A 22,409-nucleotide genomic window follows, 5' to 3' on the forward strand; every position below is an offset into this window, starting at 1 on the left:
AGAGGACAGGGAAGTTATTAGCATAGCAAGCAAAAAGAAAAGAAACTGCATAATATTTTAAAAAAACGACACTGAACAAACAGAAATACGATTAGTAAGAAGTTATTTTTGTGACGCTCACTTTCCTGAGGATTCTGCTTACTCAGATCGAACACATTTTCAACAAATAAACCCAGAAATATCTTCACTAAACTTCTAAATATTATTCTTATTGCTGCTTAAGGCAAGAAATTACAAATTTACAAAAGTATGGATTCAAAATCAGGGCTAAATTTGATATCAGAGGCGAATTTGCCCCATGTATTTAAAGATACTGGTTTTAAAGATAAGCTGGCTTTAAAATAGAAATGTTAAACTAAGAAGTGAAAGTTAACGACTAGTAAGATTGTATATGTCTGAACAATTCAAGAGCAAAGCAGAACCACTGGCAAGACTGCTGCATTAAGATACAACAACATATGATAAACAAAATTTAAGTTGCAGTACTTCAGAAGAGGAGTGGCTTGGTATTTCAAACGATTAGATAACCAGGAAATATTAAAACTAAACAAACAAGACCCACATGCCAATATAAATAGCCAATATAAGAAAAACACACTTAATCTCTCTTTATTAATAAATTAATATGTGATTAGATAACCAGGAAATATTAAAACTAATCAAACAAGACCCACATGCAATATAAATAGCCAATATAAGAAAAACAGACTTAATCTCTCTTTATTAATAAATTAATATGAGAAAGTTTAGCATTCTTAGTCTTCTTTTACTTTTGGTAATAAGAATGTATAGCACCAAGATTTCATTCTTATTTTTCCCCTCTCAATGTGAACAATCAATTCTTGAATACACTACATGGAGTTGTAAGTAAAACCTATTTTAAGCCCCCCCCACCCCCTTAATATTTAACTAATATAAAATACTGGTGAATTTTTAAAGCTCTGCAATTCATAGTATCAGGATATCAGTTTCTCTAAGGGCTTCACATGCACTTCAACTATCTTAAAAGAATGACAGCAGTGCAGAATCTCATCATTACACAAATTCAAAAGAAACTAAAATAGTATTTAAGCTGGTACGAAATTAAACCCATTACTGTGGGATAATGAATGACTGTAATAAACTATTTTAGTTAATGAACTACTATTAACTGCAACTTTTACCTTTCAGGAAAGAGCTTACTCTTGCCAAAGTACCTCAATGGTTATTTGCCTGCTTGGTAAAGGAACCAGAGAGAACACAGTTCCTATTCTAGGCTCTCCACATCCTATGCAACTCCAGATATTCCTTCCTGCTCTTCCTTTTACTCAGTTGTTAACTTGTTTCATTACATTCCTTTAATCTGCTGCTTGTTCTACAGCTCCTTTTCAAGAATCATTCTGTTGTGATGCCCAACCTGAAGTGGAGATTGTCAGGCAGCTCATCAGGATGAACTTATTCCACTGTTCAAAGTACTTATTTTTTGCATGTATTTATTTTATTTATATATATTAAAAAATATGCTCTATCATTTGTCAGAATGTTTGACTAAATTTCCCCTTCGGTCCAAATTTGTATCTCGCATCAGACTGAACAGAGGAAGTACCACCTAACTTACCTTGTATTTGAATAAAAATAACAAGCCACAAATAGTGAGCAGGTTCTGTAATTCACACAAACTAAGACAACGTCATTTTAACATGTTACTAATGATCTACTTACATGAGCATTAACCATGCCTACTTAAGTATACTGCTTTGGAAAAAAAAAAAATATTAAAAAGTTAACCTATATCAAACCAGGAAATCAAGAGACTTTCACACTTTCACATTCATTTCTTCCTCTCTGTGGGAGACATGTCACCGCTTCTCTGTACAACAATTTTGTTAAAAGAAACACAGAAGAGGCATCTTGAAAATAGTGTCACTTTTGACTGTTTAACAGCTGGACAAAACTGTTCTCCAAATCATAAAGTGTCAAGAGCTTTTGGGTATTAAAGCAGGTTAAAGAATAAATCAATTGTAACACAAATTATCTCAACTAATATTGCAATACCTGTGTTTTTGTTCTTGCTGCAGTAACTGAGCTGCTATTTTTCTCAAGTCAGTCACTTCTTTGAGCTCATCATCATCTTCAGCCAGCAGCTGTTCTTTCTGAAGTCTGAAAAATTAAACATTAGTGACTTGCCTGACTTCAGTAAAGCAAGACACAGAAATGGCTATATTATTGACAATAACTAAGAAGCACTTCCTATAAGCTTATTTCCTGCCCAAGAAGGAGCACTCTGTGTTCAATATGAGATTTCTTTCCTCCATATGCAAGGAGCTTAAAAAAAAAACCAAAAAACAAAACCAAAACACTCTCACCCCCCCACTGTCAGTAAAACCATCCCCAAAAATATCAAGAAAATCTACCTTTTTTCATCTCCCCAGTCCTCATTCTGTTCTATTTTCTGGGATTTCTCAGGATGTTTTCCTCGATCCTTACACAGAATGAAAAACAAACTTAGACTTGAATTAAAAAAACCCCAAGCCTGCTGAAGAGTGATTTTGTCAAGCTATACTACCTTGATATAAGACAGCAATGGTCCAGTCTGTACATCTCCTTGCTCAGGAACAGCAGCTCCTTCTTCCACATTTGGATCAATGTAGTCATACACCTCCTGGTCTAGTGAGGATTGATGAATAATGGAAAGGATTATATTAAACAGTTCTCTCAACCAAATGCTATTCCTGAGAGAGACTACTTATAAAAAATGTTAGATAAAGATAAAACAATTGAATCATGTCTCCCTGAGCTAAAAATAATCCCTTTTCTTTCCTTCTGGCCTTATCTATTTGTTATTATTACCCTGTTTTCTACAATGATGAAAATACATTGTCAACATGTGATCATATAATTTTGTGCAATTTTCTTATATCAGTTTATCTAAGCAAAAGTATTTGTTACTTAAAATGACAGATGCACAACAGATATTACCTTTCTGTGGATCAAGTTTACTTCCCGTTACATGACTGTCATTCCTTAACGTCTGTTCCCTTGTTGATTCTGATACCTGGGAGTGAAGGCTGATTGTATCATCATCAGATGGCTGCAACGAGAGTCACATTTAACAGAGAACTTGCATATATATTACATTATTACATTATTTGCTAAGAACTCACAAATTATAGTGCAACTGACCCCATCATAAGGGATGACTCCCAGGACAGAGAAAATAACATCAAGCCAGGTGTGGTTCTTTTGTGGGTGGGGTTTTGGTTTTGTTTTTTGACAGGGTGGGAAGGGAATTTAAGAGAATCATAGTTTAGTGAGTGACAGACAACTGTTCAGTATGTAATGTAATACTGAAATACAGTATTATGTTCAAAGAGGTCCAGTACAGCCCCACTCAGTGGACTAAGAAAACTGTGCTTTGGTACTTTCTTATCTAAAGCCTCCAACTACTTTGACCCTTGTTTTGTCCTATATGTAGAAAAGGATTATACACTTCACACATTAAAATACCCAAACAATTCCTTAAGTCAGAATTCAGTTTTAAAATGTATGAAATTTGGACTGGAGTAAACCTTAACCAGAGAAGTCAAAGCAGTATGTAAATAATTTGTGTATGATACTGGTAGTCTAATTGTTTAAACTCAAGTGTATAAATATTCAAAGAAAGTTAAATGCAACTTAGTTAAGTATTTCTCAAATGATAAAAAACATAAAGGAAAAAATGTCTAAAACCCAGAAATTACACAAAGTCAACAGTAAAAAATACTCACTTCTGTTGTGGACAATCTTTTATCCCCATTATCACTTCCAATGCCAGAGTCTGGTCCATGATTTTTATTGGGATAAAAGTCTTCAATGCTACATTAAGAAAAACAGCACACAAAAAATCACACAGGAATGAAAGAAACAGTAGTTTTACTTTTTGACAAGAAAATTAACATTCTTTTAAAAATGTGTTTTCTATACTCATCTACAGTTGCTGATACATAATTTTTGTACAATGGCCCATGTGCAGAGAACAAAGTCTTAATCTACAAGAGTTGTTCAAGAAAAAAAATACAACAAAGTGAAGTTAAAAGTGGAAACGATCAGTTATGGTATGCTCCTTTTTTCTATGCAATTTTAGAATTGTTCCATTTCATTCAAAAATAGTCTTCAGAAAAGGCAGCTTGCTTTGAAAAAATGCAATTCCTTGAATTCTTCTGGCAGAAATGTTTTTCTACTAGTAGCAAATATATATTCCCTAATAGACTATAATATTATAACGGTTTAACTCTGCCTGAGTACCTATGAAATACCTCCTCTAAATGTATGCCTTCTGAAGACAAAAAAATTGGCAGCATCCGCAAGATGTGTTTTGCAGCTGTGCACTGGAGCTTGGTTGACATCATGAGATTATCTGCAAAGTCTAATTAAACAAGCTCTCACTACTATAAATATGATGTACAGTGGTAAAACCCATGACCTTGTTCCTACATTTTAGTTGTTGGAATTAAGTTCAGTGGAGGTTTTTTTTGGGGGGAGCCGTTGTGGAATGCAGTTTTTTTAGAAGCTATCTACATCTAGAAGCTATCTACAGATGCTGTGGACTAATTCTGTGGCATAGTTGCCCAAGACCAAGGACTAAATCTGATGGGTCTGTGTAATTTTTATTCATAAGTTTCATCTTTCCTTCAGCCTTGAACACAGAGAGACACAAGTTACATGTGACATTTTAAGAAAACAGGCAGAAAGAGAGTATTCTTCCATATGGTTTTCAATAGCAAGCCAACTGACAACAGAAAATAAAAAAGCATTCCCACTGAATCACTCAAGAGGCTCTAGTTCAAAAGTCCAACAAAATATTCTGCGCTTTTTGACCTCGAGTAGCCTAATAAAAAAATCCATGGTACTTCACTGATATTTAAGTTAGTTTCCCTTAATATATATGTGGGAGGCAGACTTTCCATCCAACAGACTTAACTCTATATTCAGGACATTTATGAACTTCTCATCTAGTGTTTTGACATATCTGTTTAGGAAATAAATAGCTGAGTCTTCCAACAGATAAATTTAAAATACATCTCTGTTCTGATTTCCAAGTCTTCAGTGTGTACAGTGAAAATTTTTCATAGCAACTCAGATGAGCCAATTAATCTTTTGGTAGCATGACCTCAGAAAATAAACACCATGACTCCTAAATAAAGAACAATTAAAGTATTTAAATTACAGCAATTATCTGTAATAAACAGATAACTTCATAGCAAATGCTAAAGTAAAATAAAACAAAAAACCCACTGCTCACCTGTCTGTGAGTGGCTGGGAGGGGATTCGTTTACCTAATGACGGAAGATCCAAAGAATCTGGTTTTTTATCTATTCTGAGGCACGCCTGAATGCTGAGGAATTTAAATATATGTACTTTACCCTTTAAACATATCTGTTGGGAAATAATCAAACAACAACAACAAGAAAGCCTTAATTACATAGCATGTTTTTTGAAAATGCACCCCAATAAATACTTTCTACCCTGGGTTTCTACCCACAACTTCCCACTAAGAGAAATATAGCTAAAAAATATGAAAACCTGATTGGTATAACTTAGAACAGCTTCCTCTTTCTTATGATCCTAATGCAAATTACTGAACTAGAATGCTTTAATACTAACCTGTGCTGGTGGTATCTGCATTGGATTGTTATCCAAAACTATAACTTGTAAGTGACGTAACTTCCTGTAACAAATTGGAATTTCTGTAATTTTATTACAAGAAAAATCCAGCTTTACCAAGGGAAGGTCTCCTAATTCTGTATTGGAGGAAATGATAAAAAAAAAAAAATCAGATATCTTCTTAACACTTTACCTAGTTTACCTACATCAAAGAAATTAAGACTAGTAGCTTACCATCTGGCAACATATGGAGATTATTTCTTCTTATGTTTAATTCTCTAAGTGACTGCAATTTTCCTATCTGCTGGGGAAGAACCTGAAGTTCATTGCAGCTAATATCCTAAGAAAGATATAATTAATAAATTAACTGAACATCTTAAATGAAATTAAGCATAGGAAAACCTATCTTTCTTGCTTTTTCCACAAAGGGAAGAAGTACCATAACAGATCTCACTGTTTCTTCAGTATTTAGCAATTCATGTTTCAGAAACTCAATTCAAAAAGGTAAATCAATGAATGATGAAAGACTGGTTTTGAAATTATAACTGTGGCTTAGGAATCAGGAGTTCCTGGGGTAGTGAGTGCCTGTACTAGTTAAAAACTTCTTGTGCTACTGTTGACAAATAATTGGCATTCTGCACCTTTTATAAAAATTCTTCTTCCTTAGAGAACCTTGAACCAACCCATGCAAATAAAAATTTATAAAGAACAATAGTAGACTCACCAGCTTTTTGGATACAAGCACTAGAGGGTGACAAAGTTGCACCAAGTGAACACAGACAACAGCTACTTCTGCCACTAATTTCACATTTATTTATGTAGTCCAGTCTGAGTCAATCACCTTGATATAAGACCCTTTCTAACCTTTTTTATTTCTGATCCAATAAAACTGACTCCAGAGACTAGTTTCCTAGGCTAGACAACAATGACAAATATTTATCCAGCTGATGAAAAACTGGAAGCTGATTTTTAAAGACAAGCTGAGTCAGTGACCAGAACCAGTCTCCTTCTCCACTATTCACTTCCAGAGCTTCAGCTTAGACCCTGCTCATCTGCTTTTGGCAACCATGATGTCTGCACATAGCTGGATGTCTCAAAGTACAGGCTGCTTGGGATCAACTGTTGTGTATCTATTGCAAATTCTTCTCTGTCCACATCACCAAATTTAAGATGAGATTCCCTTCCTAAAAGTATCTTTCTAGTGTGTGGCTTAGTTGTCAACTTCTTTTTTTAAAGTATATATAACTTATGTTCTAAGCAGCTGTAACACAGGTACTGGAATGAAACTCTCTAGTACGTCCTTAATATCTGTCACCAAGCACACATTCTAGGTTTCACAATTTTAAAAAATAAGTCAAAAATACTACAAATGCAATTCAGAAAAACATTCCCTTCCTGTAAACAACAGCAGTGATCCCACCTTGAAATCCTACAACACTCAAGTGAGCATGATGAATTTCTCACCAAAGAGTAGAGGACACTAGAAAAGCCTCACAAACATTCAGACTATCTCATATTACTTGTAAATTAAAAAAGAATATTGATTTATAGAACAGAAAAAGAAATCTCCAGGGCATACACAGCTACTCTGGAAACAGGATAAGGATTACTTGCAATGACCAAAGAAATCATATACACTGAAAATAAAAATAAAACCCCACAAACCCCAGACCTAGTCCAAGTGCCAGGTCTGTGAATAATTGTGTATAGTTCTCCAAAACACAAGCTTAACAGAGTAATGATCTGAAAAGCACAGAATATTAAGAAATATAGAGAAAGCAATGGATGACAAAGCACCAAACTTTAGAATGCCACAGGATAAAATCATGTTGCGCAGACACAAACTGTGAATATCACACATCATTTTGTTCACCCCAATAAAAATAAAGGAAGACCAGAAATGGAAAAAAAACCCCAACAAACCAAACCCCCCCAGAACAAGACAACAATGTATGAATGGCATAACTTGCATAAAAGTACACAGTAAATACATGAACTGTTCAGCTGGAAAGAAGACTCCTGATAACATACATGAAAAATAAATAGAATTGCAACTACTGTAGGGGAAAAAAAAAAAATTCATCATTTTTCACAACATACAAGCAAGGAAATAATCTGAAGAGTGATTTTATTTATAAACATCTCAAGCTTCAGTTAACCCAACATACTGATTTGTGTTTAACCCCATTTTCGAAACTCTATAATATATTACACCCGTAATTTGGGTTCAAACACTAAGAAAAAGCAGTAATTAAATTTACATTTTGTAGTTCTATATTTTAAAAGTTATTAATTTATATTTTTCTTATAATGTAAATAAGCCGCTTATAGTTTAAGTTCACTTAGTAAAATGGTTCATAATACTACTTACCAACTCCATTAGATCTCTCAACTTTCCAATTTCTTCTGGAATGGAGACCAGCTTATTATTACTGACAACCAGAACTTTAAGTGGAAGATCAAACAGGTATTTTGGCAACGTTGATAAAAGATTTCGACTTGAAAGAAAGAAAAATGAACAAGCAAAGCTACATTATAATCTTATTTTTAAGCCTGACAAGAAGTCCGAGATGCCCATTGTACAACTTTTCTCCTATCCCAGAAGATACTCTCCATCTATTACAATTTTATCTAAATTCAAGCTACAATCTCAATCATTAATCCCTTATCAGATTTCATCATATTCATGGAATGAAACAAGTAGGTACTCTGACTGAATCTAACATGAAAATGTTAGTACTGTACAGAAGTACTGTAGTACATAGTACAGAAGAATCTGTTAAAAGAAATACTATGCTTGATATTTGCTTTTATTCTGCCTTCTGATATCTTTAGGACCACTTGATCTGACAGGTTACCAATATAAAGTTAATGTTCTCAGCAAACCAGAACTTTAAATGAGACCATTGCTTCTCATGTCAAGTGGTTATGTCACTCCTGAGCCATCACAAAAAGCCCTTAAAATATACTTATTGCTTTGCTGAACAGTAGTCTGGAAGCCAAGCTTTAATTAAAATTTATTTCTTTTGTGTATATTATTTTCCAACTGCATGCATGTCTGCTGTGTACACAAGAGATACACTGTTACTGCAAATTTGATTTAAATCCATATTGCAAAAACTACCAACTGCAGAATGCCACTGCCAGAAATACATTGAATTTTTCTAATAAGTTACGTGCACATTTTAAAAAGCCACTGGAAAAGAAAAGCTTGTTAATGTCATATGAAAGCAATTCCTTTTGTACTTTAAGAAAAAAAATCAGTAATAAGTGTTGCTTTAAGTTCTAGTATAGAGGCCAGAAGTTCCATTGTGGGAAAAAAACAAAACCCCAAAGAACAACAAATAAAACACCAAACAAACAAACAAACCCCCCAAAAAACAAACCCCACAACCTTTTAAGTGCTGACACTTGTGTCCAGATATTGAGAAGTTTTACTGTTTAATTGATATGTATCAAAGTACTGTTTTCATAGTTAAAAAACCTCACAGCTTGTTACATTATTTTGCTGCATGACTACAGTTCATAGGGCTGCAAAACCAACAAAAATAAATTTATGTCCTTTCAACATTTCAGCTTCAAAGTAGTACTGCAATTTAACATAAAATTAAAGTAAACGTCTATCAGTATCTTTATTAAAATTCTGTATTTATTCTTTTAGTTTTGAGTGAACAATTCAAATAAACTTTGGATGCAGTTATGCAGCAAGTCTCTTTTTTAATGTTGTATTTCAGGTCGATAAGAGAGGCTTTTGGTTGGAGAGCATGAGAAGCAAAAATATAAAGTGCACATAAACTTTTAAAAATTGATTACAAAAACGGGGCAATGAAACAGTCATTCTCTGCATCACTACTTAAATAAATTTCCACTGGTTTTCTGTTGCATTTTGTGGTGGTTTCCCCCCTCCCCACAAAAGAGCTGCGTACTTTACTATGAATTGCACAATACATTTCTTCAGTCATCTGAATCCAAAATTAGAATCTGAGATCATGTGGTTTTCTTCCGTAACAAAATATTGAAACTAGAAAACCAGGATTTCAGCCTGTTCTTCAACTCCTGTAGTCCACGTGTTCATGTATTGTGAAAATAGTCCTCAGACACCAGCAAAAAAATTAAGACAAAGCACGGTAAGGCAAACTATGATTAGAAGAGACGACTCTTAACATGCAACGCCCAGTTAGAACTACATGCTACTTATTTCTGTGTGAAGAATTGTATTCATCACCTTGATTAACATCAAAAGAGAAATGGGCTGTTGCTGCTCTGTGAAGAAAGTTAGGTCAAGTTTCTTTCAGTTTTAACATATCATTAATCCTCTTTAGAATTGCCACAGAACAGACTACTCTTAAATTATCACTGCTGATATTTGCAGATTTTGAGACATAGGTTTGGTGTGTGGGAGGGTTGTTTGGTTGGTTTTTACTTTTTTTCTTTTCCAAGGACCAATTCACAAAGTTTTTTCAAAATCAATTCTGGAACCAAATCTCACATGTTAAATAGCTCTTAGCTGAGAAAACCATTTTGGACTTGATGTAGTCAATTTAAGAAACAAGGAATATTGTGGAAAATAGAGTCTCGCCTCTTTATGGGAGGGTTCTTCTAGACTCCCTCTCCTTCCCGAGCTCATATTCATCTTCTCTTCTTCTGAGAAAAGCCAACTACGTTCTCTAGCTTTAAGAACAGCAATACAGCAATGGATGTAAATAATCTGCAAAATGAGTAGGGTCTTCTGGCTAGAGTAACCTATCCTCTTGAGAGCAGCAAATTTTGACACATGTAGTTTATAAACACTGCCTGTCTGCATACCATTAAAAACAAAGCAAGCTTTGTAAACTCTCCTTATCCTCAGCTACCAGAGTTTACTGACTGAAATTTCGTAATGCAGTCAATTCCTTCCCACAAGGGAAGCAACAACTGCTGGCTCTAAACCACCACAAAGATAAGGGAAACAGAATAATTTTATCTTTCTGGGCAAAGATGAGGCCAGAAGTGCACTCAACAACCTGATGAAGTAGAATGCCACCTCTCCAATGAGATAAGTTCATATAAAGACCAAAAATAACAAAGCATTACTCACCTAATATTAAGGTAGGTAAGCATTTGCAAGTTTTTAATAGATTCTGGAATGGATTTGATGCAGTTGTGATACAAATTTAAAGTTTCCAGTGGTGCAAACAGCCAGACATCAGGAGGAATTTCAGTAAATCTGTTCTTTGAAAGATCTAGAAGCAAAAAAAAGAAAAAATCATTTTTAGTCAAAAATTTCCCTGCAGTAGGAGGACATAAAAAATACTCACTGCTATTCTCGTCATGCTCCTAAAAATTAAGGTGTTGCAAGAAGTGTAAAATAGTTCAGTGTTACCAGATGCTACTGCATATAATTAATACAGAAAAAGACTTAAAATGCTAAGAGATTATTGTTTGATATGCATTTATAACAGAAAATAGAAAAGTGAAAGGAATTCAAAAATATATTACCCACTACATAATTCAGAACATTTAAAATGCAACTGAATATCAATGATAATTGTCCCTCCTCTATCAGTCTTTGTTCTGCTCAACTGTTTTGGGTTTTTTTCCCTCCAATTCTGGGCACAACAGCAAGTCAAGGTACAAACCCAGTAAACATTACTTTTCCTGTTTAACAGCTACATTAGAACCCAATTTCATTGTACAAAATACCTGTAATGCTAAAGCCAAGTTTGCAAAGAAAATTTACATATTTATTTTGCTAAAGAACTACAATTCTTATATACAAATATTATTTATTGCAAGCACAGTAACTGAGATATTCTCCAGTTCCACATTTACATCTTAGCTAAAAAGATAATGAAGTCTCAAAAACCAATGCCAAATTTATTTAGCTATAAAAATAAGGATGCAATTTAGCCCAGCCTAAGAGCAGAAAGATGAGATATGTTTGACAATGGAAACTTAATACCTGAACTGGAGTTTTTTTAACAATCCATGGCTGCATTATGCAAACCTGCCTGCAGAAGATAAGAAAAACCAGCACACTACAAAAATGCATACTATGTCTGACCAAATGAAATCTTTAAAAAGACCAGAAAATTCAAGTGGGATGTGAACCAAGAATCCTGAAAATTATTAGTTAACTACCAAAACCTGTGTCATAAGTCCCTGAGACTATCTTGGAAGACAGGTATTTACTTGAGAATGACTGTCTGCTTTTTTGAAAGTAACTCTGGTTCCCAACCCAAGATATTTCAAAAGGATGTGGTTTCTCAGAAACGCTGAACAAACTCTTTTAACGAAGAAGCAATACAGATCTCTTGCTATTTCAGGCTTTAGTTCTCAGTTTTAAACACTTGCATGAAATAACTGTGTTTCTGCTTAGCTCCTATCACATTATCAATGCAACAAACACAGTTTGTTCTACACTAGACTGAAAAAACAGACTAGAAAGCAGCTGGAAAAGTGGTTCAAAGTCACCATCAGGGTCAAAGAAGAGAGTTCAACAGCCTGAAGTACAACTGGCAAACCAGCTATGAGTGGTATTTCTCAGGGCCAACACTGGAATCATTATCGTTTAGTAACGCTAAAGCCAACAACCTGGAAAACAGGATAGAATGTGCCCTCAGGAAGTGCACAGATAACACCAAGTTGGAAGGAGTGAAGAGACAACTCTCATGCCGGAGGGATGGGATGTCAGCCAGAGTGACCTCGACTGGCAGATGCCTCATCCAGTCTAATAAAGGCAAATGCAAAGCCTTGCACTTGTGGCAGAATAACTCCTCACACGAGTGTGGGCTGCAGGACAGAAGGGTAGAAGATAGCTTTGCAGAGAGGAACATGTGATGCTGGTACACAACAGAGTGAATGCAGATCATGAGAGTGCCCAGCAGTGGGGAGGGTCATCCACACAGTACGCTGCAGATGCCCATCAAATAAAATGAACTGGTACAATGAAACATCACCTTCCTTTGGCACTATTTTTGGAAGTAGCCTCAATTTTGCTTCCTGAAGTCTAGGATATGTGACATTTATGAGCTGCCTGTCACTCCGTTCTTCTATAATTTCTAAGAACCATTCTCAAGCTAAAGTATCACAAAGCCTTACTTCAGATCAGGCCATCCACTGCTGATGCTGAATTCTGCAAACTCTAGCTACAAGAGGCAGAAAGATAAAGATGTAGGTTGCAGGGCTGGTATTCTCAATGAACTGAATGAAAAAATGGAACAAAGTTAACTAAAGCTAAACATCCCGACTAAAATCAAAAGGCTTATTTAAAAAAAATTAGCAGAGCTTGAGAAAGTCAAGCTCAAACAATAATGAGGTTTGTGTTCTCTTTTCCACCAGATCAGTTTACAAAACATTAAAGAAAATGGCAGCTTTCACATGAAAGAATTTTCTGCAAAATCCTTTTGAGGTTAAAGAAAGGCTCCCTTATTCCAATATTGAGCAGAGCGGGATAACTCTGCACAGAAAAGATGCACACAGTTTTATTGCTGGCACAGTTCTACAACTTCCATCACATGATGAACAGACAGTCTTTGATACAATCCCATTCTGAAGAAATCAGTTCTAAGGCTTTTCCTGATTTTGTTTTATCAGCAGTTGATAACTGGAGGCTGGTACAAAGATTTAGTCCACAAAATACAAATGTCAGAACCCCACCCTACTGCCACCAATCCAAAGAGCAGTACTGTAGGTTATAGTTGAACTGGAAGACTCAAGAGCACCATGAAAATTCTGCCGCCGTATATGTGTCCAGCCACACCCCAACCACACGTCTTGGAAAGACACAGGTTAAAAAGCAGCTTTGGCATTTCTTCTACAGAAACAAAATCCAGAGGTTGTAGGCCAGACAATTATATCATGTACCAACTCTCTGCTCTGGACAATGAGTGGACCAGGACTGCAGTACTCAATAGACAATATAAAACCAGCTGTGATTTCTAGTCTGGCCTGACAAAAATCACATTAGCACAGTCTAGTTGAAGTCCCTTAGTGTACCCTTGGACAAAAACCATAGAATTTCACATTAGATATGATATACATATCTAATTACATTACTGTTGAAAACAGTTCCCTGAAAACAATGCCTTGAGACACTGTGGGGCAAGGATTGCACTTTTCCATTATGAAAGCCAGAAGTCCTATTAAAATAGGAAATGATACCCATTACCTGTCAATAATAAAATTTAAAAGGTAAATAAAGAGTTGGAAGATAGCATGACTTCTCTTCCAAGCAATTTTTCATTAATTCATTGCAAAGCAGCATTAGAATAGCCCCAGGGGGTTTAGATCTTTCTAAAGAGAAAGACTGAGGAGTATATAGTTTTCCACAACATTCATATATCAAATGTACTTACAACTTTTTACAAACAAGTAGGGCGATTCCTTATTTAAACTGAACAATGACTTCTATTCCAGAGGCATTTTCACAGTGAACACAAAATTTATAAAATGCGTTTATCTATTATGCTAAATAAAATCTAGATGTGAAAATTATGCAATTTGGGTACCTTTTGAAGACGAGCAACCCAATGTACAACGGAGAAAATATCGTAAGAAAAAAGAAGGAAACTTCTGGAATAGTGTTCCTCCATACACAAGATTGACTTCATCTCAATCAAAATGGAAGCACGTTGCTGGCACTCAAAATGAGAATGGCTTTGGAAGGGTTAACAGACTGAGGAAGCAAGGAAAGCTGCTAAATGCAGAACCACAGATGATTTAAGACGACAACTCCTCTAGAAGTAAGATTATAGGAATTCTTTGCTTAATCAGTTTAGGCTGGAAAACCGATTGGGGGTGTTATGTGAAGACTAAATAGTAGACACTATCCATGACTGCTCATGAATCACAGGGTATTTCAATTCACTATCTCTTCAGAAACAATAAAAGTGAGAAGTACTCCATTACTAAAGTTAATTTAAAAGGGAAACTATGAAAATATGAAGAAGTCGTTTGCAGCTTAGTTTCTTTTAAACAGAAAGATAAAAATCTTTACTGACTGTAAGACAATGATTAAAAGACAATACATTGAAAGTTCAAAAGAAAAGAATTTTAGGAAATCAGAGTTTGGAGGGGAAGCTGTTAGAAGTAAGAAGGTATCTTGTATAAATTTAAGCCTTGATCAAAAGGAAAACCAAAAAGCTCAAGCTGTCAGGTTACAGCAGTGTGCAGTAAGGTAGTCAAATAGTATTAATATCATGTTTGCCTTGTTTTTGCACTTTTCCCTAAGCATTCATTACTGCTTACTATCAGAGGCATGCTGCTTGAACAGACTGGTCTTTTATTTGATCCAGTACAATCATTTTTATATTCGCACTTTGTATGCACAGCATGTTGAATTTGAAATGCAAGGCTTGGTTGGGAAATTTACACCTGAACCTCATCTCGATGTTATAACATTTTTCATGAAAATATGCTGATCCATGATATTGGTGTTGGGTTTCTGTTTGCTCAAAGTGTTCCAAAATTTTATTTAGAAACTAGATTGAAAAGAAAACCCAGATATGCTCTCCTAACTCATAGTAAGTACAGATTTTCCCAGCCAGTTTGCCTAGTAATGCTTTAGCAAAGTCTAAGTGAAAAAACATCCTAGCACAACAGTAAGTATATAAAGAGTCCTACAAAGTCAATGAAAAGATAAAATTAAATGTTCAGACTTGATCCTAAAGATACGCTTTTAGTCATCTAAACACAAATCTGAGCTTAACACACAGAACATGGGTAAAATTGATTAGTCTGTCAGATGCAAGATGATTCTGGAAAAGAAAAAAAAAGTAGTCTCAAAGACTGCAGAAACACCTACATATGGTGATCCCAGGACAAAGAAGTTTTCCATGTCCACATCAGTCCCATCCACATCAATATTTCAAAAAAATACTAGTAGAAAATAAGCTTTAAGTATTTAATGACATCTAAAATATCATCATCCAAATATTTTTAATACAACATTACTGTTGTAATGTTGTATTAAACATTACTGTTGTAATGTTGTTTAATACAACATTACATTTTAATACAACATCACAGCTGAAATTTAATTCCAAATCACCTGGAATATTAACTGTAAAACCTGTATCTAGAAAAGCTCCTTCAAACCAATGAAACTTTTAGAAGAATATAAGCCTTTTTAATCTGAGCATGGAGTCAATATGCAGACAGAGCAAATCACTTGAAGTTTTTAAAGAAGCAAGAGATCATTTTAAGAAATAAGCTTTTTTGATGTTCCTGCTCAGAAGCACTTACTTTAGAAACTGATTGATTAGAATTTTCACATTTAAATAAACTTAAATGATGTTACTAGAACTTCATCTTCACGATTAATATTGCTTATGCAGCAATAGTAGCTTATGATTAAAAAAACTGAAGGAAAAGTCTTACACACACTTTGCATTTTCAGCAATATTACATGTGCAGCTAGTTCTACTTCCGTGTTTCCAGTGTTGCCTCCCATTTATCTTAGGCACAATTTTGTGAGGATTTCACTTTCACATGCTCCTCTGGCTTCAATGTATTAGTAACTCATAAGTGAATATGTTGACATTTCAAAACTGAGATTCATCTAGCCATACTACTAAATTCTTGATTTTTTGAAAGGCACAAAACAGTGCGAGGAACAGAGAACCGGAAGTCATTTCATTGCATACCCGTATCTTGATACTGCATGCAGTTCCTGGCTTATCTCAAAAAAGATACAGTACAACATACACAAGGAGTACATGCACATGCAGGAGAATTTTTCAGTATAAGAGGAGATTATACAGAATAGGTTTCATCAGCCTGGTATAGAAAACTGAGAACACAATTTGTTTTCATTATTTTCCATAAAAATATGGGGCTGCAAAACAAGTTAACAAGTAATCGGTTAAAAGATATTATTAGCTTTTAACAGAGAATCCTGGGATAGATACACCTTTGGTATCAATACAGTTATGTCCAATTTATATATTAGAAAAATATTTTTCTAATACAATTTTCTTTTTTTTTTTTCTAATTATATAGCATATAATCCCACATATAACCATGATCAGAAAGACTGCACATAAATAAGAACCAGTACCTCTTCCCAAGCACCTGCTACACCAGGGAATATAATAGGAGACATGGCAAAGATAAAGAGAGCCCTTTGCAAGTGAAGTGACAGTAATTTGACTGAAGGGAAGTAATAGTGAGAAGTTTCTGAAACTGAAAGGAGAATGAGCACTGATACAGAGTTGCAGCTTTTATGCTGTCACAAAATTGCAAAGTGCTTGGATGAGAAACTCGGACTGCAGAACAAATTCAGAAAAAGCATAAAGGAAGCGTTTCCTTGCCACCAATGTGCCCACTGTTTAATAGCTCGAGAGGGATGAAAAAACCTTCCAGGAAAATCTGCTATGGCCATCTTAACAGCTTACAGTGCATGTTCAAATATTTATTTAGTCTTCTAACACGTGCAATGTCTCCTTATACACTACTGAAGTGAAACACAGGTTACTGGACTGTGCTGTGAGTGACCATGTTTCTCACAGCAATACCCCATCAAATATTTTAGCACAGGGCTGCTCCATATTACAGAGAATCTAACCATCCTTTCACATTGCTTCTCAGTTTCATACTCCTCTGCTTGTGTTTCTTCTTTGAGTTATTTAAAAGAAAGAAAAACACTCCCAAGATTGTAGGTGGCTACAAGCAGCATTAATTTTTTTTTATTTTTTTTTTTAAGAGCACAGAAGTTTCTATTTTTGTGCAAGAGATATTACAAAGTGGTGTTTGAGTTCTAAACTTCTAACTGCACAGCTAGGAAACACCTGCTTTATAGTTATCCGTGTCACTAAATTTAGTTACATACTCAGTCTGTGCGGTTAAAGTGACAAAGAAATTGTACATGACCACATAATTAAACTTTCTCATCAAGCACAGAGACAAGGTTGTGCAGGCACCCAGAAACTCTATTTTACAGACTCTGAGTTCTTGGCTTTTCAAACTAAACAGCACTGCTAAAGAAAAAATCATTTTAAAAATAATGTAATATACTCTTATTACTTCAGGGACTTAAAAAAAGCATCCTGTCAGATTGAACCACAGTTCTTCCACATGAAATACACGTTTCTGGGACTGGAACAGACCAACAGTTGTCTCCCACAGGTTTTTACCACTGAGGAGGAAGGACTGAGATCCAGCACACTGGCTCTGAAATCAAGGTAGCCTTGAGGAACCCACTATTCCAGCCCATCCTCATTGAGCCGAGTCTCCTCATCTACACTGGACGCACCTGCATTGAACATGTCTAATTTGGCAGCTCGGTTCAAGCAATTCTTGTTTTTCATGTAAGTCATCTCCACTCACCACACGCTGGTTCAGGTACATGAGGTTTTTCCTGAAATTCGTACTCATCAAAAACTAAACCAGAAGCTTTGATTGAAACATTGGAACAACTATGAGACATACGGGTGCTGACCTGCTGCACACCAATGCAAGGATGAAACTAAGTGATTAGTTTAGGGAATTCCTCACCGTGTTACCACATGACAAGGATCCAGGCACTTCCAATAGAACACAGCACAGGGCTCCAACTCTTGAACATATGTGTTCAGTTATTTTAGCATAGCATGATCAAAACAAAAAATAAAGAGCACATTACCAAGAGGAAGGAATCATTTACTCCTCAAGTTGGCATATGAAGTGGTAAACTGGCACACAAATTGGCTATACTGTCAAAAGGACATTAATACATGTCAAGTCTTTTCTTTCTCTCCACTTCCGAAGGCATCTTATCACCACAAATCTTTTGTAGCTTGAAATGGTAAGCAGCAAATCCCACAGGAAGTTTCTTTGTTTCCCCAAACAACACGGCACTTTAGTATTTAGTCTAGATTGTAGTTCTTAAAGCAGCTTACTACCAGAAAGAGTGAAACACGTTTTCCTAGTAAGTCAGCAAGACTTATTAAGCTTAAGTATTATAGCACTGAAATTGGGCATTACTTATTGGTTTAATTCTATCAAATTTTTTTGTTTGTTTTTGAAATTTTTAAATTCTAAGATTAGGGTTCAAATTATTTTAACTCTTTGACAGAAAAGTAATATAAGGGAAAGTAATCATCATTCATAGACTAAGCAAAGTCTGGGTTTGTTAAGGATTACCTACCTAAAATGCAGACAAAACTCTCAAGCAAAGCTTCTTATGTTAGTCTCTGTATGCTCAGTTACATACATCCAAGGCCTTTGCCCCGAAGAGCTTAAAATTTAAATAGACAGGAGGCAGAGACAAAAGGCTTTAACCAATCACCTGCAACCAGTGTTTACTGTGTGACTTATGTTTTGTGCAGATAAAATTGCTTGACACTGGATAAACCAAGCAGAAACGTATCTAAAGTAAGCTAGACTGCTGGAAGACAAAGAACACTGGAAAAGAGAGTGAGTGAAGTAGAAAAAACCCTGAAGAAAATGGGTAAACTAACAGTCCACGAGCTCAGAATGAATGGGGTCTAGCAACAACTACAGCATGTTCTCTTGAGACAGGAAGGCCACTGCTGTAGCAACTTCAGCATCTGTTCTTATTTGCTGGTGCCTCCCGCTGATTCTGTCCTACTCCTGCCAGATCTCATGGCAGCATTTAAGAATGGCTGTAGCCACTTTTATTAGTTTAAAAATAAGTATGCAACAGTATTTATTACTGCAGGTAATGATTTGAAGTGAGCAGTTCCATAAACTTTTTTAGTTCTAGGTCAGTCTTTAATAAATCAAATTCTTGACCACGACATACTGGTTCCACCTATTGAACTAGTGGTAAAGTGACAAATTGAAGTAGATGTTTGTTTTATTACACAGATGGTCAGGGATTTGCTCATTGTGCAGTTACATCTGCTGGTCAGCAGCCTACGTACAGGCCAAAAATGCAGGGTTCCTTCAAGCCTTGCAACTACAAGAACCCTTTTTTGAGAAATCATACGTTGACACTTGGGAACACATTAGTGACAATCACATCTGCCAAGCAACACAGTGTTTTAGTTCTATAACAGAGAATAAGACTTTTTTTTTCTTCCCCTAAAGTGCTATACCTCCTCTTGATCTGTCAGACCTGGCAGCAGATTCTCCTAGCGAGCACCAAACAATCCCAGGTTAGTTGGAAGAATGATGAAAATCAGACTGTTGAACTGGCACAGAAAAGCAGAGAATTCAGAAGTCTCTCCACACTGTCACGTAGAACTTTTACACAAAAAACATTCAGTGAATTATCTTTGCATTTTCTGTGGAATTCTAGCCTTCAGTCCTGATTCAGTTTCACCTTTTGCTAAGGACGGGTTTCAGCATTAAATCATAGAATCATAGAATGGTTTGGGTGGGAAGGGACCTTAAAGATCATCCAGTTCCAACCCCCCTGCCATCAGCAGGGACACCTTCCACTAGACCAGGTTGTTCAAAGCCTCATCCAGCCTGGCCTTAAACACTTCCAGGGAGGGGGCATCCACAACTTCCTTGGGCAACCTGTTCCAGTGTCTATACCAGCCTTGCCAGTAAAGTGAATATATACTTCCACATCAGGTCTAACATTCACAAGCTAAATGACAAGATACTTTTCACAACAACAGAAAATCTGAAAAAGCAAAGGCTGGTCCATTTTTCTTATTGCACGAGGTTTTGCAATACAATTTGTGATTTAAGTACATTTGCCCCCCCCTCAAATAAGTAACAAAGCAGAAATATGTATCAAAGTTCTTTAGATCAATGAAAAGCAGAAATATCTCAGAGCTTAAATCTTTTTGATATTCCAAGGCACAAAAATAGTCAACGTGATGACAAATTTAGTTTTGATGGATTTAGAATACAAAAAGTCAAAAAAATTACACGTTGCATGTTTCTTGTAGGTCAGTATCTCTGATAAGGTTATAACATGGATTTTTTTTAAGATTAGATTAAGATATTAGTGGTGTTCTTCGTGCAATCCTTTTATGCAGGTGAACTAATAATCAGTTGTTTTAACTTCAACTCACTGAACTGAGACTTATCCTAACTTGTCTATAACACCAAGTATCCTTAACAAGTATCCATATTACTGGCCTTCAGCAAGAAATCCTCAGACAACATACACAACTCATTTTCCCTCAGCCCAAACACAGAATAGGCCAAGAAACCACTGTGGGGAATTTCCACAGTTACTTGTTTATAAACTGCGTCACTTTCAGATTCTGCATCTGATGCATTTCAGATAATAAACACCACCCCCTCCTCCCAAAACCCCCATATAATCTGAGTTTATATTTTTGTTCAAATCTGAAGACATCATCACTGATGAACCATGTCAACATGTTTAATTCCTATAATGTAATCTAGATTTAGAATATACATCATATATGAATATTATTTTCTTAAATTGAAAACTGGATTTGGTGTTGCTATTCAGTTACCTGACATCACTTTAACCAACACTGGTACCACCAACAAAAATAACTTTATTCAGACAGGAAAATATAATTGGTTTAGAAGTGTCTATTGTAAAGGCAGAAGAAGAGTATTATAAATTAACATTCTTATGCAATTCATAATCAATATCATATTGTAGGTTTTGTTGATTTTAATCTGTAACCACATGAAAGACAATATACCTTAAAAGGGCCAGAAATATAATTAAAAAAAAAAATCAACAAAACCATGCAAGTAATGGTAGGCAACGGTATCCTAAATGAGAAGCAGGTCTCCTCTCATCCCCTCAGCAGACACACACAGGAATCACAATGTGGGAACTCTGCCTGGGGTGCTGAGATTGTTATTGGCAATGACAGGAGGGCTCATCCTGAAGTCATATTGGGAATACACTGGTGCTACTTCTCAGCTGTATCAGAAGGTAGCAGGTGGTGAGAAAAGAGAAATTTAATCATTAATATATTTACAGGCAATTATTCACCTATTTATAGTTGCTTGGAGGTTCCCTCAGAATTAAAAATTGGGAATCAAGTTTGTTGTGATGAAGTTGTAAAAAAGGAAGCCTGATGGCACTACTATATTTATCCAGAGCCAATAAATTATTTCTTGAGCTGTCAGTCTAGTACCTTTCATATTTACTAAATCTGTGTTTCAATAAGTGCTCACAAAAAAGGAGGGAAATTCCTAAAGGCATAGCTTGATTTAGTTCAGCACAGAAATACAGCACAGGAACTTCTCTTTAAAAAAACAAAACAGAAAACACACAACTCTCCAGCTAAGCAGACAGTGATTACACTGATGCGATATACTCAATTACTTAACTGCCAGGGGGCCTAATGTTACTCATGCAGCGAGAAGTAAAATTACACATGCTAATAAAATGATTGGAATATTCAATATACCTCTTGATATCTCATGATCTATGATTATTTTCTCAGAAGTTCATTTAACAGCAGCACAAGATCTATTTGAACAGACAGAAGATAAATTCAGGGAAATAATAAAATAAGGGGGTTTTTTTGGACAAAGAGATGCAGTGACAACTCACAGGTTAAAAAAAATATGACAAACATAAGGTCGGAGCTAAACAGCCAGATATTGTCATTATGCTTTTAGCTCAGCAATATTTTTGTCACATAATTTAAGATGCCAAAAACATGCTACAGTATTTGCAAATTATGTATTGGCAAGCCATTACATAATTTAGATGTAAAATATAGCCAGACCTTAAACAAAAAAATCCTAGGTTATTTTTGATAAATCAACAACAGTTGTGCTTTAACATATATGAACCTTACTGAGATCTGTGGTGGGTTTTTTTTTCTGTTGCTGATTCTGTTGACGTTAAAGCAGAATATTCTGGATTTACAGTGAGACTGTAGATCCTACTGCATAAGGGTTTGTGA

The 22,409-nt window shown here is 35.4% G+C and overlaps 1 protein-coding gene across 1 annotated transcript in view; it reads right to left on the reverse strand.

The window, feature by feature from the left end:
- The window catches only part of LRCH2 (leucine rich repeats and calponin homology domain containing 2), a 33,566-nt gene extending 15,538 nt beyond the window's left edge, over positions 1-18,028 (reverse strand). The window contains exons 1-11 of the mRNA XM_029085058.1: positions 17,929-18,028; positions 10,700-10,844; positions 7,994-8,120; positions 5,857-5,962; positions 5,623-5,759; positions 5,261-5,394; positions 3,747-3,834; positions 2,959-3,070; positions 2,546-2,646; positions 2,394-2,461; positions 2,035-2,139 (exon numbers count right to left, since the gene is read on the reverse strand). Coding sequence (XP_028940891.1) covers positions 2,035-2,139; positions 2,394-2,461; positions 2,546-2,646; positions 2,959-3,070; positions 3,747-3,834; positions 5,261-5,394; positions 5,623-5,759; positions 5,857-5,962; positions 7,994-8,120; positions 10,700-10,844; positions 17,929-18,028 — 1,223 coding nt within the window. The remainder of the gene's footprint in view (positions 1-2,034; positions 2,140-2,393; positions 2,462-2,545; positions 2,647-2,958; positions 3,071-3,746; positions 3,835-5,260; positions 5,395-5,622; positions 5,760-5,856; positions 5,963-7,993; positions 8,121-10,699; positions 10,845-17,928) is intronic.
- Positions 18,029-22,409: the final 4,381 nt, after the last annotated feature.

This window comes from Antrostomus carolinensis, unplaced genomic scaffold, assembly GCF_000700745.2.
Source record: "Antrostomus carolinensis isolate BGI_N321 unplaced genomic scaffold, ASM70074v2 scaffold895, whole genome shotgun sequence".
Lineage (NCBI taxonomy): Eukaryota > Metazoa > Chordata > Aves > Caprimulgiformes > Caprimulgidae > Antrostomus > Antrostomus carolinensis.